The sequence below is a fragment of the Salmo salar genome, chromosome ssa05 (assembly GCF_905237065.1).
Source record: "Salmo salar chromosome ssa05, Ssal_v3.1, whole genome shotgun sequence".
Classification (NCBI taxonomy): domain Eukaryota; kingdom Metazoa; phylum Chordata; class Actinopteri; order Salmoniformes; family Salmonidae; genus Salmo; species Salmo salar.
The window spans coordinates 62,909,392-62,927,001 of NC_059446.1; the positions used below are offsets into that span (position 1 = coordinate 62,909,392).

The 17,610-nt window shown below is 44.7% G+C and overlaps 1 protein-coding gene across 3 annotated transcripts in view; it reads right to left on the reverse strand.

Moving 5' to 3' along the window:
• Positions 1-17,610, reverse strand: part of LOC106605416 (aromatic-L-amino-acid decarboxylase) — a 31,940-nt gene that overhangs the window by 13,525 nt on the left and 805 nt on the right. For 2 of the 3 annotated variants that reach the window (XM_014201049.2, XM_045718534.1), the window contains exons 2-6: positions 14,573-14,780; positions 13,176-13,289; positions 12,482-12,601; positions 3,419-3,553; positions 501-650 (exon numbers count right to left, since the gene is read on the reverse strand). In XM_014201049.2, coding sequence (XP_014056524.1) covers positions 501-650; positions 3,419-3,553; positions 12,482-12,601; positions 13,176-13,289; positions 14,573-14,773 — 720 coding nt within the window. In that variant the 5' untranslated portion in view covers positions 14,774-14,780. Of the gene's footprint in view, positions 1-500; positions 651-3,418; positions 3,554-12,481; positions 12,602-13,175; positions 13,290-14,572; positions 14,781-15,841; positions 15,861-17,610 lie in introns of those variants that run through there. The other variant, XM_014201050.2, reaches the window with a different exon arrangement.

The following is a 17,610-nucleotide window of genomic DNA, read 5'->3' on the forward strand; positions in this document are numbered from 1 at the left end:
TGAAATTGTTAGATTACTTGTTAGATATTACCCCATGGTCGGAACTAGAAGCACAAGCATTTCACTACACTCGTATTAACATCTGCTAACCATGTGTATGTGACAAATACAATTTGATTTGATTTGAATGTAAGCACACATTTCACCTTCAGAGGTGAATTTATCAAACCTGTCACGATGAAAAAAGTGTTTTTTTGTTAGGAACTCTCCTCAAAAAATAGCATGGCATTTTTTTCGCAGTAATAGCTACTGTAAATTGGACAGTGCAGTTATATTAACAAGAATTTCAGCTTTCAGCTGATATAAGACACTTATATGTACCGGCATTTGTTGTTTCTCTAAAATCTGCGATCTTAACATAACACGCTGCATGATTTACAACTGTCCCGTTGACGGAACACCGATCCTTATAAGGCAACAAAATAGGAAAAATGCCAAGGGGGTGAATACTTTCGCAAGCCACTGTACTGTAGAAGGGGATGAATGTGTTCTGTTCTTACGTAGAAGGGGATAAGTCCTGCAGCCTTGTCTTCCTGTATCATTCTCCGGAGGGTCTCTCCCTGGACAGCATACTTGTCTGACTGCTCCGTCGGAATCTTCTTCATCCTCACTCCGGCAATCATACCTGCTCGTTCCACCGAGCAATGAGCCTGTTCAAAGAGAGTAGAGTAGAGTTAACACAGGTGACTTCAAGATAGCCAACTATGTCACAACCCCAAAAGAGTAGGTGATATACATGTAGATCACTTAAAAAAAATGTAACAACGTCAGACCAAAGAGAGTAGAGCTCCCAAGATAGCCAACAACATCACAGCCCAAAGAGAGATAATGATTTTGGTGACTTAAAGACAGCCAACATCGTCACGGCAACCAGACTTAAGCCAGATCATGATAATAGGTTATTTTACAGCATTCTAAGTTATCATTCTATCTCAGCATATAGTACTGTACATTTGGCCAAAGATGAAATAATGTTTGCAGTCTGTCCATCAAGTAAGACGTTAAAGAACCAGTTGCACTGTGTAACGTCACGGCTATTTTCCTCTTCCCCATAAAGGCCAGTGTTGTCCTAGGGGCAGAGCCATAATCTAATCCCATCCTGCTCAGGTCAACAGAGCAGAGATAGCATGACTGTGCTGCCTGACAAACAGACCCATATCACAAGAAAGGCTTACCAAGGAAAACTTCCAAAATGACTAATTCAAGGCAGAAAGGAGTTGGAGAAAGCTACAAAAAAAGCAGAGATGTATTTATTTTAGCTCACTTTAATCCATTGTACAGGATGCAAAAATGGTGATGTCTCCCTCAGAGTGACCTGACCATTGCACTTACATCCTATTTATAGCCTAGTGGCCCATTGAAACAAAACAATATAGGGGTCTCCTGAGTGGGGCAGCAGTCTAAGGCACCGGTGGGGCTTTACTTGGCTCATCGCGCTTTAGTGACTCCTTGTGGCAGGCCAGGTGCCTGCGGGCTGACCCCGGTCACCAGTTGAACGGTGTTTCTTCTGACACATTGGTGTGGCTGGCTTCCAGGTTAAGCTGGCGGGTGTTAAGGAGCGTGGTTAGGCGGGTCATGTTTCAGAGGACGCATGACTCCACCCTCGCCTCTCGCGAGCTCATTGGGGAGTTGCAGCGATGAGACAAGATAAAAAATTGGGGAGAAAAAGGGGGTAAAAATATATATACAAAAAATGAATAATAATAATAAACACAACAATATAAAACAAATATGATGATAATATATTTCACGGTAATTGGAAAATACTAATAATAATGTGCATTTGAGCATGTACAGTATATGATATTTGTAGTGCTACAATTAATGAAGCTTTGATTAATGAGACATTATTTATCTTATCATTAGTATTATTTTGTACTAGAATTTGCCATTTACCTTGAAACATATTATCATTATTATTTGAAATTGTTGAGTCTCAACGGGCCACTAGGCTATACATAAGTGCTATGGTCAGGTCACTGAAGAAGACGTCATCTTCCGGGCTCTGGCTGGGCCACTCAAGGACATTCAGAAACTTGTCACGAAGCCACTCCTCCGTTGTCTTGGCTGTATGCTTAGGGTTGTTGTCCTGTTGGAAGGTGAACCTTCGCCCCAGTCTCAGGTCCTGAGCGCTTTGGAGCAGGTTTTCATCAAGGATCTCTCTGTACTTTGCTCTGTTCATCTTTCCCTCAATCCAGACTAGTCTCCCAATCCCTGCCATTGAAAAACATTCCCACAGCATGATGCTGCCACCACCATGCTTCACTGTAGGGATGGTATTGGCCAGGTGATGAGCAGTGCCTGGTTTCCTCCAAACATGACGCTTGGCATTCAGGCCAAAGTGTTCAATCTTGGTTTCATCAGACCAGAGAATCTTGTTTCTCATAGTCTGAGAGTCCTTAGGTGCCTTTTGGCAAACTCCAAGCGGGCTGTCTTGTGCCTTTTCCTGAGGAGTGGCTTCCGTCTGGCCACTCTACCATAAAGGCCTGATTGGTGGAGTGCTGCAGAGATGGTTGTCCTTCTGGAAGGTTCTCCCATCTCCACAGAGGAACTCTAGAGCTCTGTCAGAGAGACCATCGGGTTCTTGGTCACCTCCCTGACCAAGGTCCTTCTCCCCTGATTGCTCAGTTTGGCCGGGTGGCCAGCTCTAGGAAGAGTCTTGGTGGTTCCAAACTTCTTACATTTAAGAATGATCGAGGCCACAGTGTTCTTGGGGAGTTTCGATGCTGCAGACATTTTTTGGTACCCTTCCCAGATCTGTGCCTTGACACAATCCTGTCTTGGAGCTCTACAGACAATTGCTCTGACATGCACTGTCAACTGTTGGACCTTATATAGACAGGTGTGTGCCTTTCTAAATCATGTCCAATCAATTTAATTTACCACAGGTGAACTCCAATCAAGCTGTAGAAACCTCTCAACCTCTCAATTTAAAGTCTCATAGCAAAGGATCTGAATACTTATGTAAATAAGCTATATGTTTTTTAAATATACACATTTGCAAAAGTTTCTAAAAACCTGTTTTCGCTTTGTCATTATGGGTTATTATGTGTAGATTGATGAGGGAAAATGTTTATTTAATCAATTTTAGAACAAGGCCTTATGTAACAAAATGTGGAAAAAGTGAGGGGGTCTGAATACTTTCCTAATGCACTGTATATCATATTTTAAACAATAGATGAAGAGGAACTAATATCCCAAATTATAAAGATAAAAACCAAACATTTGTTTATTATTTTGTGAATTATTCCCTCTTTATCTACTGGTTAATAACCAATAGATACATTAGACGTCCAAAACGCACCTGCATTACGGTGGGACTGATTGGGTTCAAGTGCTCTAAAGTGCTCATCAATTTTGTGGCCTGACCTGTTCAGGGTAGGAGTAGGATTAATAATAGTAAGAGTAGAAACCTGACCTGGTCGGAGGAGTAGGCCACCAGTTTGGAGGTAATGCCAGTCTCTGGACGCTGTGGGTCACTGGCCAGGATCATTCTGACAGCCCTGGAGCGGGCAGCTAGGAGAGCCACCAGAGTCGCCTCACTGGCCGTACCCTTCAGAAAGACAGGAAAGTAAGCGGGGTGACTTTCAATGACTTCAGTCAAACCAGTAGACCTTGCAACATGTACCTCATCTGGTGTCATAGGAAGGGTCCAGAAAAACTGTCTTGGGAAGTCTGGTTAGATCAGATATCCAGTGCAAAATGTTCTATAAAACACGTACATAACATGTAAAATCTGATCCATACAAACCTGATGGTTTTCAAAGAACTCTTGTTCTTTGCTGATGCTATTCATATGCACAGCCACTCTAAGCATCATCAATGACTATTGAGTCAGCTTGTTGTGCTGTTAGAATATCCTTTGATCCTATCTGCTAGCCTGCCTGTTAACAATAATGTCCACACCTTAATGACTGAAAATAACTGATATGTCTCAGACAGCCACAAGTCATTGTACAACTATTATTTAGGAAATTGTATGCGGCACAACAAATGTTCAGATTGCAAATATCGAGCATGACTCCTGAACTATTGGAAATATCAAGTTAGATCACGTAAATCAATCCATCATGATTTTTACAATGGTGTGAAGTGGCGCTCTGGCTGTGGAGGTTTCAGAAAGGAGGCGGCCGACAAGTTGGTATGGTGTAAAACTCAGGATGAGGGTGTTTAGTCTATTAACAGGGAGTAAATAACAAAGCCGTCAAAAATATACACTACCGTTGCGCTGTCAAATAGCCTAAACCAGACCTCAATCATGCCTGCGTGGGGCTCCCGAGTGGCGCAGCGGTCTAAGGCACTGCATCTCAGTGCAAGAGGCATCACTACAGTCCCTGGTTTGAATCCAGGCTGTATCACATCCGGCTGTGATTGGGAGTCCCATAGGGGCCTTGCACAATTAGCCCAGTGTCGTCCAGGTTCGGCCGGGGTATGCCGTCATTGTAAATAACAATTTGTTCTTAACTGACTTGCCTAGTTAAATAAAGGTTGCATACTGACCTTTACCCTGTCTGCCTGTCTAGTAGATGAACAACAGGTATTAAATAGGATACCAATCATTAATCAACATGTTTAATAAAAAGGGCCTACATGAACATAGGCTCCAAATCATCATGACCATTTTCAGGTAATGCATTTGACATTACATACTGTAATTAGCCTATACACATTTAAATAATATTGTAAAACCATGCCTAAAGCATTAAAAACCCAGGATACATATTTCTCTCCCCGATGATATTTAGCAACATTGCATTACCCAACACCACAAGATAATTGGCACTCCCGAACACAGCTTGTTTGACAGACCCCCAACCTGAGCATGGTCAAAAGGAAAAAACAATTCACCTCTTCAAATTCAAGGATTAAAGTAATTGTCCAGTGAAAATCTCCCTATTAAAAGTTCAGATTCTGTTAACTTATACCCACATTTTGTTGACTCATCCTATACTTGTATTTGTGGCCAAAGCAAGAATTGGAGAAAAAACTCCACCTCAAACTTGTATCACAAACAGACCGTTTCAAAAATGCTTTCCATTTCCTCATACAAGATGATATCATCCTCCTGAGAAGGATGAGTTGGCCAATCAAATAACATTTTATTTATCACATGCGCCAAATACAACAGCTGTAGAAATGCTTACTTGCAATCCCTTAACCAACAATTCAGTTTTATGAAAAATAAGTGTTAAGAAAGTATTTACTAAAATAAAGAAAGAAAAAATAAAATAACAGTAACGAGGCTATATACAGGTGGTACCGGTACAGAGTCAATGTGCGGGGGCACAGGTTAGTCAAGGTAATTGAGGTAATATGTACATCTAGGTAGAGGTAAAGTGACCATGCATAGATAATAAACAGAAAGTAAAAGAAGCGGAACAATGGGGGGCCGACAATGCAAATCGTCCGAGTAGCCATTTGATTAGCTGTTCAGGGGTAGAAGCTGTTAAGAAGCCTTTTGGACCTAGACTTGCCGCTCCGGTACCGCTTGCGGTAGCAGAGAGAACAGTCTATGACTAGGGTGGCTGGAGTCTTTGGCAATTTTTAGGGCCTTCCTCTGACAACGCCTGGTATAGAGATCCTGGATGGCAGGAAGCTTGGCCCCAGTGATGCATTGGCCATACGCACTACCCTCTGTAGTGCCTTGTGGTCGGAGGCCAAGCAGTTGCCATACCAGGTGGTGATGCAACCAGTAAGGATGCTCTTGATGGTGCAGCTGTAGAACTTTGAGGATCTGAGGATCCATGCCAAATCTTTTCAGTCTCCTGAGGGAGAATAGGCATTGTCGTACCCTCCTCACAACTGTCATGGTGTGTTTGGACCAAAGAAACTCGTTGGTGTTGTGTACACCAAGGAACTTGAAGCTCTCAACCTGCTCCACTACATCCCTGTCGATGAGAATGGGGGTGTGCTCGGCCCTCCTTTTCCTGTAGTCCACGATCATCTCCTTTGTCTTGATCACGTTGAGGGAGAGGTTGTTATCACTGCCAGGTCTCTGACCTCCTCCCTATAGGCGGTCTCATTGTTGACGGTGATCAGGCCTACCGATGTTGTGTCGTCGGCAAACTTAATGATGGTGTGTTGGAGTCGTGCTTCGCCGTGCAGTCATGGGTGAACAGGGAGTACAGGAGGGGACTGAGCATGCACACCTTAGGGGCCCCGTGTTGATGATCAGCGTGGCAGATGTGTTGTTACCTAACCTTACCACCTGGGAGCGGCCCATCAGGAAGTCCAGGATCCAGTTGCAAAGGAAGGTGTTTAGTTCCATGGTCCTTAGCACAGTGATGAGCTTTGAGGGCACTCTGTTGAACGCTGAGCTGTAGTCAATGAATAGCATTCTCATATTGGTATTCCTTTTTTCCATGTGGGAAAGGGCAGTGTTAAGTGCAATAGAAATTGTTTCATCTGTGGATCTGTTGGTGCGGTATGCAAATTGCAGTGGGTCTAGGGCTTCTGGGATAATGACCAGCCTTTCAAAGCACTTCATGGCTACAGACGTGAGTGCTACGGGTCGATAGTCATTTGGGCAGGTTACCTTGGTGTTCTTGGACACAGGGACTATGGTGGTCTGTTTGAAACATGTAGGTATTACAGACTCGGTTAGGGACAGGTTGAAAATGTCAGTGAAGACACTTGCCAGTTGGTCAGCGCATGCTCAGAGTGCATGTCCTGGTTATCCGTCTGGCCCTGCAGCCTTGTAAATGTTGACCTGTTTAAAGGTCTTACTCACATCGGCTACGCAGAGTGTGATCACATAGTCATCCGGAACAGTTGGTGCTCTCATGTATGCTTCAGTGTTGCTTTTTCCTCAAAGCGTGCATAGATGTCTTTATGCCTGTCTGGTAGGCTTGTGTCACTGGGCAGCTCGCGGCTGTGCTTCCCTTTGTAGTCCGTAATAGTTTGCCTGCCATATCCGACGAGCGTCGGAGCCGGTGTAGTAGGATTCAATCTTAGTCCTGTATTGATGCTTTGCCTGTTTGATGGTTTGTCGGAGGGCATAGTGTGATTTCCTATAAGCGTCCGGGTTAGAGCCCTCTCCTTGAAAGCGCCAGCTCTACCCTTTAGCTCAGTGCAGATGTTGCCTGTAATCCGTGGCTTCTGGTTGGGGTATGTACATACGGTCACTGTGGGGACGACGTCATCGATGCACTTATTGATGAAGCCAGTGACTGATGTGGTGTACTCCTCAATGCCATCGGAAGAATCCCGGAACATATTATAGTCTGTGCTAGCAAAACAGTCCTGTAGCTTTGCATCTGCATCATCTGACCCCTCCGTATTGAGCGAGTCACTGGTATTTCCTGCTTTAGTTTTTGCTTGTAAGCAGGAATCAGGAGGATAGAGTTATGGTCAGATTTGCCAAATGGAGGGCGAGGGAGAGCTTTGTACTTGTCTCTGTGTGTGGAGTAAAGGTGGTCTAGAGTTTTTTTCCTGTGGTTGCACATCTAACATGCTGGTAGAAATGAGGTAAAACAGATTTAAGATTCCCTACATTAAATTCCCCGGCTACTAGGAGCGCCGCCTCTGGATGAGCATTTTCTTGTTTGCTTATGGCCTTATACAGCTCGTTGAGTACGGTCTTTGTGCCAGCATCAGTTTGTGATGGTAAATAGACAGCTGTGAAAAATATAGATGAACCTCTTTTGGTAAATACTGTGGTCTACTGCTTATCATGAGATACTCTACCTCAGGCGAGAAAAACCTTGAGACTTCCTTAATGTTATATTTCGTGCACCAGCTGTTATTGACAAATAGACAGACTGCCAGCCCCTGTCTTACCGGAGGCAGCTGTTCTATCTTGCCGATGCACGGAAAACCCAGCCAGCTGTATGTTATCCATGTCGTCGTTCAGCCACGACTCAGTGAAACATAAGATATTACAGTTTTTACAGCACTCCACTCCCATTAATATTTTAATGACCAGCATACACCCACACCCTTCTGTTGTTGGGGTACGCCCATACCCTTCCAACACCTAAAAACAGCTTTTAAACATTCTTCATTAAACATTTTTGGAAGGAAAACTATTTCACTCATATTGTAATTAATTATAGGTCACATTACATATAAATCTGGAAACACTACCATTACGTTGGTCAATTTGCAACAATTCCATAAAGTAGAAATAGCGAACATTAACTTATTTGGGATAGGGGGCAGTATTTTCACGGCCGGATAAAAAAAACGTACCCGATTTAATCTGGTTACTACTCCTGCCCAGAAACTAGAATATGCATATAATTAGTAGATTTGGATAGAAAACACTTTAAAGTTTCTAAAACTGTTTGAATGGTGTCTGTGAGTATAACAGAACTCATATGGCAGGCCAAAACCTGAGAAGATTCCATACAGGAAGTGCCCTGTCTGACAATTTGTTGTCCTTCTGTTGCTTCTCTATCAAAAATACAGCATCTGTGCTGTAACGTGACATTTTCTAAGGCTTCCATTGGCTCTCTAAAGACACCAGAAAGTGGAATGGGGTGTCTGCTGTCTCTGGGCAAAGAACAGCAGCAGAGTTTGTGAGTGGTCAGCCTGGGGACAGTGAGACTGAGATGCAGACAAGCCGGCTGAGGCGTGGGAGCCCGACGAGCCGGCTGAGGCATTGGAGCCCGACGAGCCGGCTGAGGCATTGGAGCCCGACGAGCCGGCTGAGGCATTGGAGCCCGACGAGCCGGCTGAGGCATGGGAGCCCGACGAGCCGGCTGAGGCATGGGAGCCCGACGAGCCGGCTGAGGCATGGGAGCCCGACGAGCCGGCTGAGACATGATGTGAGGTGTGAGAGCCTGCCGAGCCAACCCGAGGCAAGGAAATCTCTTGAGCCAGATAAGGTGTGGAAGACTGACCAGCCAACTGAGGCAACCCCAGTTCCTTTTGTAGCGGCACCCGGACCCGATGTCACCAACCAAAACAACAACAAAAAACTCCCTGATGCTTCCAATATTGGTGTCAGCATTCTGTGAGGACAGACGTTGAGAGACGAGAAGCAAGTACAGAGAGTGAACATTTAATAAATAACTGACATAAAACAAACAAGGACAGTGTCTGGACAGGGGAAACATAACGACAATTATGCTGGATCAAACTGAGGAGCAGACCGATATAAGAGGGGCTATCAACAAAGTAATGGAGTCCAGGTGAGTCCAAAGAAGCACCGATGTGCGTAACGATGGTGACAAGTGTGCATAATGATGGGCAGCCTGGTGCCCTCGGTCGCCAGGGAGGGGGAGCGGGAGCAGGCGTGACAGTAGCTGTCCATTTACCACCACACACCAATGCTGGCACTACGACCGCACTCAAGCTGATTTTTATGCAGGAAAACTGAAATTAATCTTACCTAATTTCTACCAGCATGTCACCTGTGCAATTAGAGGTGAAAAAAACTCTAGATCACCTTTGCTCCACACACAGAGACGCATACAACGCTTTCCCTCACCCTCCATTTGGCAAGTCTGACCATGATTTTATTCTCCTGATTCCTGCTTACAAGCAAAAACTCAAACAGGAAATACCAGTGAAACGCTCAATATGGAAGTGGATCGATGAAGCAGATGCTATGCTACAGGACTGTTGTGCTAGCACAGACTGGAATATGTTTACCACATCAATCACCGGCATCATTAATAAGTGCATTGACAAAAACATTTTCCCACAGTGACCGTACATATCCCAATCAGAAGCCATTGATTAAAAGCAACATCTGCACTGAGATAGAGGCTAGAGCTGCCGCTTTCAAGGAGCGGGACACTAACCCGGACGCTTATAAGAAATGCAGCTACGCCCTCCGAAGAACCATCAACAGGCAAAGTGTTAATACAGGACTAAGATCGAATCTGAAGCTCGTCAGATGTGTCAGGGCTTGCAAACTATCACAGATTACAAAGGGTAGCCTATCAGACAAGCTAAATGCCTTCTATGCTTGCTTCAAGGCAAGCAACACTGAACCATGCATGAGAGCCCCAGCTGTTCCAGACTGTGTGATCTGTAGCCAATGTGAGTAAGAGCTTTAACCAGGTTAACATTCACAAGACCGCAGGGCAAGACGGATTACCAGGACGCAAACTCAGTGCATGCACTGACCAGCTGGCAAGTATCTTCACTGACATTTTAAACCTCTCCCTGACCCAGTCTGTAATACCAACATGTTTCAAGCAGACCATAATCCCTGTGCCCAACAACGCCAAGGTAACCTGTCTAAATGACTACCGCCCCGTAGCACTCACATCTGTAGCCATGAAGTGCTTTGAAAGGTTGGTCATGGCTCACATCCACACTGTCATCCCAGACACCCTGGACTCACTCCAATTCCCCAACAGATCCACAGATGATGCAATCTCTATTGCACTCCACAATGCCCTTTCCCACTTATGTTAGAATGCTGTTCATTGACTACAGCTCAGCATTTAACACCATAGTCTCATCCAAGCACATCACTAAGCTAAGGACCCTGGGACTGAACACCTCCCTCTGCAACTGTATCCTGGAATTCCTGACCGGACACCCCCAGGTGGTGAGGGTAGGCAACAACACATCCGTCACGCTGACCCTCAACACGGGAGCCCCTCATAGGTGCGTGCTTAGTCCCCTCCTGTTTTCCCTGTTCACCCACAACTGTGTGGCCGCGTACGACTCCAACACCATCATTAAGTTTGCCGACGACACAACGGTGATAGGCTTGATCACCGACAACGATGAGACAACCTATAGGGAGGAGGTCAGAGACCACACTCAATGTCAGCAAGACAAAGGAGCTGATCGTGGACTACAGGAATCGGAGGGCCGAGCACGCCCCCATTCACATTGACAGGGCTGTAGTGGAGCGGGTTGAGAGCTTCAAGTTCCTCGGTGTCCACATCCCTAAGGATCTATCACGGTTCAAATACCAACACAGTCGTGACGAGGAAGCTGAAAAGACTTGTCATGGGTCCTCAAATCCTCAAAATGTTTTATATAGCTACACCATTGAGAGCATCTTGACTGGCTGCATCACTGCTTGGTATGGCAACTGCTTGGCATCCGACCACAAGACGCTACAGAGGGAAGTGCGTATGGCCCAGTACATCACTGGTGCCGAGCTCCCTGCCATCCAAGACCTCTATACCAGTTGGTGTCAGAGGAAGGTCCTAAAAATTGTCAAAGACTCCAGCCACCCAAGTTATAGACCTTTCTCTCTGCTACCGCATGGCAAGCGGTACCAATGCATCAAGTCTGGAACCTTCAGGACCCTGAACAGATTCTACCCCCAAGCCATAAATAGTTATTTAAATAGTTAACAAAATAGCTACCCGGACTATCTGCATTGACACTTTTTGCACTAACCTTTGCTGCTACTGTTTACTATCTGTCACTTTATTCCTACTTATATATACATATTTTATTTAAATACCTTGCACCCCTGCACATCGACTCACTACTGGTACCCATTGTACAGTATATAGCCAACTTATCGTTTCTCATTGTGTATCTGTTATTACTTTTATTATTATGTGCTTTATTTTTCAATTTTCTTTCTCTCTGCATTGTTGGGAATGACCCGTAAGTAAGCACTCCACTGTTAGTCCACACATGTTGTTTACCAAGCATGTGACGAATACAATTTGATTTGATTTGACAGTATTATAATTTCACTCGCAATCATAAACGCAAATCTCATTCATTAGCTTCTGTTTTAATAAAACTGCTCCTAAATGCATCTCATACTCTTTCGAATGCTCCTCGGAACATGGTGCATCATGTGAGATGGCAACTTGTCACAGCTCTCATTAGGCTGGCAACAAGTGAGAGGAGGCCTATTTGTTGCCATAGTGAAGTGCACTTAAAACCCCAGCCATAAACAAAACACCCCTAGGATGAGCCATGCTCCTCGATTGCTTCAATAGAGGGCCAGCCTTTTATCTCTCGCTCTCTCTCTCTCTCATGCCTCAGCCACCTCTCCTATCTTATCACTTGCTGAGACATTCACTTCAGCTGCACTGCAGTATCCACAACAATAAATGAATGCTGAACGCTTCACCACACGAAGTAAGTACCCACACCCCCAACAACCACACACACACACACACACACACACACACACTAGTCCATCTTTGGCTGACATATTAAAAAGGCAATTTCCTGCTGTTTATTTGGTGTTGTGAAGTGAAAAATAACAAAAAATATATGACAGACAAATTGCTGGCAGCGACAGAATCGAGAGCAGTCAATTGCTTTTCCTATTTTCCTAACATCTACATTGTTTGTAAAGGCAGTGGCATGGACTGTAAATATGGCATTGACCCTACTGTGAATGCCATATGTTCTGTACTTGGCAGTCCTTACTTTGAATATGACTATGACAAATATCCCATCAAATTTTTCATTTCAATTCATTAATTGAGCAATTCATGTATTTCAAAGTACGCTGTGGAAATGCAGCAATACAACTGTGTAAATAAAACCAAAGTATTGTCTAACCCCAAAGAAATGGTGGGTAGTTTTACCATACCTGGATGACGCCTCCTCCTTGTCCGTGTGTCCCGGCGATGAAGTCCTCTGGCAGCTTGAGCATCTTCCCCAGCCAGTCCATCATGACTGTCTCCAGCTCTGTACACGCCGGGCTGGCAGCCTACAGTAACATGGGGTTAGAGATAGGGTCAACACACAGCTCTGTACATGCCGGAATGGCAGCCTATAGTAACATGGGGTTAGAGATAGGGTCAACACACAGCTCTGTACACGCTGGGCTGGCAGCCTACAGTAACATGGGGTTAGAGATAGGGTCAACACACAGCTCTGTACACGCTGGGCTGGCAGCCTACAGTAACATGGGGTTAGAGATAGGGTCAACACACAGCTCTGTACACGCCGGAATGGCAGCCTACAGTACGTGGAGTGTAGAGTTACCACACCATTTGGACATGATGAGCGAAAAATGCTAATATCGGTCCATTGAATTGAATGGGATTTGTGCCACAAATGCTAAAACATTTATATTTGGAAACAGTGCCATGGAATCTAAACCAAAGCATGGATTGCTGTCATACCTTGTCCATAAACAGTTTACAAGGTAAGGAAGCCAATGTGTAATTTTGTAATTTTGGTGAACTATCCCTTTAATGTCTTAAAATGGTGATACTGTTCAAATCACATTAAAAAGAAAGAGAGAGGATGACAGAAACAGATGACAAGGTCATACATACCCAGGAGAATCCGATGCAACCAATAGCTCCAGACAGCATGTCTGCCAGCATGGCCGGGAAGGAGTTAGCCGTGGGGAAGTAGGCATAGAAGTACGGGCTGTGCCAGTGGGTCACCTTAACACAGAGGAAGAGTCGTGTCAGGTAGCCTAGAGGTTAGAGTCTAGTTCGAATCCCAGGTGTAACCTGACGGAGAAAATCTGACAGGATGTGTGCTGGCAATCAGAGGTTTGCTGGTATCAAAATCCTGCTAAATAACATGTCTTGCCATGGTGCCACTGAGCCCTTGAGCAAGGCAGTTAACCCGATAAACTGTTCCAGGCTGAAATCCCGTCTTGTGCCTGTATGGGGCACCACGGTAGAGGCTGCCAGTGTCCCCGTCTGTCTCCCTTACATGCTTTTCCCATGGTGAGTCATTCATTAGACTAACTGGGCTTATTCCACACTGTTAAAAGCAGAGGTGGTAGAGGAAAAAAAGATGATAATGATTGATAATGGAATAACGGCTTTCATGTTACAGCTAAGGAAAGAGTTTGGGTTGGGAGTCGGGGGCAGATAGATTGAAACTGGTTTGTTTCTCTGGCAGTGAGATTATTGTTGTGAGGTTAATCATTCATTTAAAGTCTTTGAACTTTGCCATGTGAAAGGCCACAGAATGCGGGGCATTTTACAACCACTTGTTAAAACAACTATATGGCTGATACGTGTCATATAGAGTTAATGTGAGCTTTCATTAACTGATTGCTCAGTGCAAACAACAAAGGACAATGGAACACCTTGTCTCGTTAGCAAAACGTTCAACACTGAAGCTCCTTACTGTACATCTTCTGAATGATTTCTAAACAACAGTCAACAGACCAGACCAAAATATGGAATTCCATATGCACCACCTATTCATAAGGAAGTATGCATAAGAGATTCAAACACCTTTATGAAATCTGTCATAATGACTATTGCAGTATGATTAATAATAGCAATTATAACACATTTATTTAATATAATGAATAATCTCTTGAAATAGATCTTTTTTTATCCATTGTACAGTGGAAATGTGTATTCTTACTGCCATGGAAGAGGTTGGGAGCAGCACAGGGTTAGCGGTTAGTGACTCTGTGCATTGAGTGTTGTGTATGTTCTCGTGATCGTTCAATGCAGCCGGATACCACTGGGTAAACAGCTCATTGGTATCATCAATATTATAATTTTTAATTATGAACTTTTCACTGACGAAATCTGGGAGAAAGCGGATCTCCAATAACGGAGTACCTGACCTAGACAGAGTTATGAAGGCCTTATGTATGCCACCTTCAAGCAAAGTGTTACCGTCATTTTATAGCTGTAATCACCCTTCAATCAATAGTCACCTCATCTATAATAATATAATAATCTAAGCCGCCTACCCCAGGCATGATGACCCTCTCAATGTCTTTGACTACGTCCTCGTAGGTTTCGGGCTCCTCAGGGGCCTCCTCAGGGATGAGGGACCGCAGGTACCCAGGCTCCACATCGGGGTACACCGGCCTCTGCTCTATGTTCTCCAGGTAATCTGCTATCAGGTCTACCATCTCCTTCCCTCTCCTCCGGAACTCTGCAGCGTCCATTGTACAACTGGAACAGACAAATGTCCCACTTTATTGTCCCAACCTTTAGTAACAGTCCCATACACGTAATCCCTGAGTACATTCACGCGCACGCACACACACACACACACACACACACACACACAAACTTAGCATAATGTATTATTAAGGGAAAGCCAGCCACGTTGCGGACATCGACGCCTCGCTTTCTGGACAAACTAAACCTCTTTGCCCTGCTGCGAGGAAAACAACACTGAGCTGCAGACGTGGGCCCCTGCCACTCACGAGGACTGTGTGCTCCCAATCTACATGGCTAAAGCGAGTAAGACATTTAAGCGTTTTAACCCAAGCAAGGCTGCCGGCCCAGACGGCATCCCAAGCCATGTCCTCAAAGCATGCGCAGACCAGGTGGTTGAAGTGTTTACAGACATATTCAATCTCTTACTATCTCAGTCTGTTGTCCCAACTTGCTTCAAGATGTCCACCATTGTTACTGTACCCATGAAAGCGAAGGTAACTGAACTAAATGACTATCGCCCCGCAGCACTCACTTCTGTCATCTTTAAAGTGCTTTGAAAGGCTAGTTAAGGACCATAACACCTCCATCTTTCCTGACAACCTAGACCCACTACAATTTGCATATAGACCCACTACAATTTGCATGTAAGAATGCTGTTCATCAACTATAGCTCAGCCTTCAACACCGTAATGCCCTCCAAGCTCATCACTAAGCTCAGGGCCCTGGGTCTGAACCCCTCCCTGTAGAAATTGGGACCTGGACTTCCTGATGGGCCAACCCTAGATGGGGAAGGTAGGCTACAACACCTCTGCCACGCTGATCCTCAACACGTGGGCCCCACAGGGGTGTGCGCCCAGCCCCCTCCTGTCCTCCCTGTTAACCCACGCACGTCTCCAACTCAAGTTTGCTGACTACATAACAGTGGTAGACCTGACTAACTGTCACGTATTTCGTTGTGTTGAGGAAAGGAGGACCAAAATGCAGCGGGATTGTGGACACTCATGTTTATTCCTGATAAAAACAGGTAAGGTATCCACTTGAAGAAAAACAAAACAATAAACAATACTCACAACGGCAACAGTGTAGCAGGCTCAAACAAACGCAGTGCGCACAACAATCTCCCACAAAAGACAAACACACCCTCATATATGGGACTCTCAATCAAAGGCAAATAGACAACACCTGCCTTCAATTGAGAGTCCCAACCCCAATGAACCCAAACATAGAAACAGACACACTAGACTAAACATAGAATACATGAAAATCAAACAGTGCCCAAAAACCCCGGAATACCTAAATCAACTGCCCTACAACAAACACACCACCCCTAACCACATAAAACAAATACCCTCTGCCACGTCCTGACCAAACTACAATACCAATTAACCCTTATACTGGCCAGGATGTGACACTAGCAACAACGGCAAGACAGTCAACAGGGAGGAGGTGAGTGCCTTGGCAGACTGGTGCTAGGAAATAACCTCTACCTCAACGTAAAAAAAACAAAGGATCTGATCGTGGACTACAGGAGACAGCAAAGATAACAAGCCCCCATCCACATCTAGACAGAGGGTCAAAAGCTTAAAGTTTCTCTGTGTGCACATTGCTGAGGACCTGAAATGGTCCCTTTACACGACATTCGGCTCCTAAGATCCTCACAAACTTCTACAGATGCACCATTGAGAGCATCCTGTCAGGCTGTATCACCGCCTGGTACGGCATTTGCACTGTCCTCAATCTCAGGGCTCTCCAGAGGGTGGTGCGGTCAGTCCAACGCACCATCGGGAGCACACTGCCTGCCCTACAGGACATCTACAGCACCCGGTGTCACAGGAAGGCCAAGAAGATCATCAAGGACCTCCGCCACCCAAGCCACGGCTTGTTGACCCCACTACCAAGTTTTTTTATTTATTTTTACATTCTTTACGTTTTAGTCATTTAGCAGATGCTCTTATCCAAAGGCGACTTATTGTAGTAACTACATATATTTTTTATACTTTTTCGTACTGGTCCTTCATCTACAAGGCAGACACAATACAGGTGAATCTAAGCTAGGACCGAGAGACTGTCCAGTACCCTACTTTACCCCTTGTCACTGTCACTAGCCGGCTACCACCGGGTACTCTACCCTGCACCTTAGGGAATGCTGCCATATGTACATAGTAATTGAACGCTTTTAACTTTAATAAAGTTTATATACTATTTCTATATCTACTGCATTAAATGTTTTAGATTTTATATTATTGTGCGCTTGTTTGACATTTACTGTATTGATTGATAGGAACCAGGAACATAAGCATTTCGCTGCACCCGCCATAACACCTGCTAAACTGTGTACGCGACCAATACAACTTGATTTGAACACAAGAGCAGCATGACAAATACTACATACTTATATTGTGAGTTGATGTACTGATCAGATAGATAACATAGTGAGGCTAATACAGTACAGAGAGGTGTTCTGCCCCTGACTGACCACGGGTAACACTGCTACTGATAGTCCCCTATAATCCGCTCTAATGCAGGTGTGTGTGTGTGTGTTTGTGTGGTGTGCATGTATGTGTGTGTGTGTGTGTGACCCACTAAGTCTACTGCTCTATTTGATTGCTTGACAGAAAATTCCATTAGTGGTGATAAACCTAATCACCGTGCTGGTACACTTCTGGCTCTTTATGCCCTATCCAGACTCCAAAATGTACATATCTAACATTCAGCAAGTGGTTTAGTGCAGCATTTCCCATGCAGCGCCACGGAAACAAAGTGTCTAAAAGAGATTTCTAATCTGTTTCCGTGGTGGCCTAATCTGAAATGTATGATGAATAACACATGCAGGCTAAAA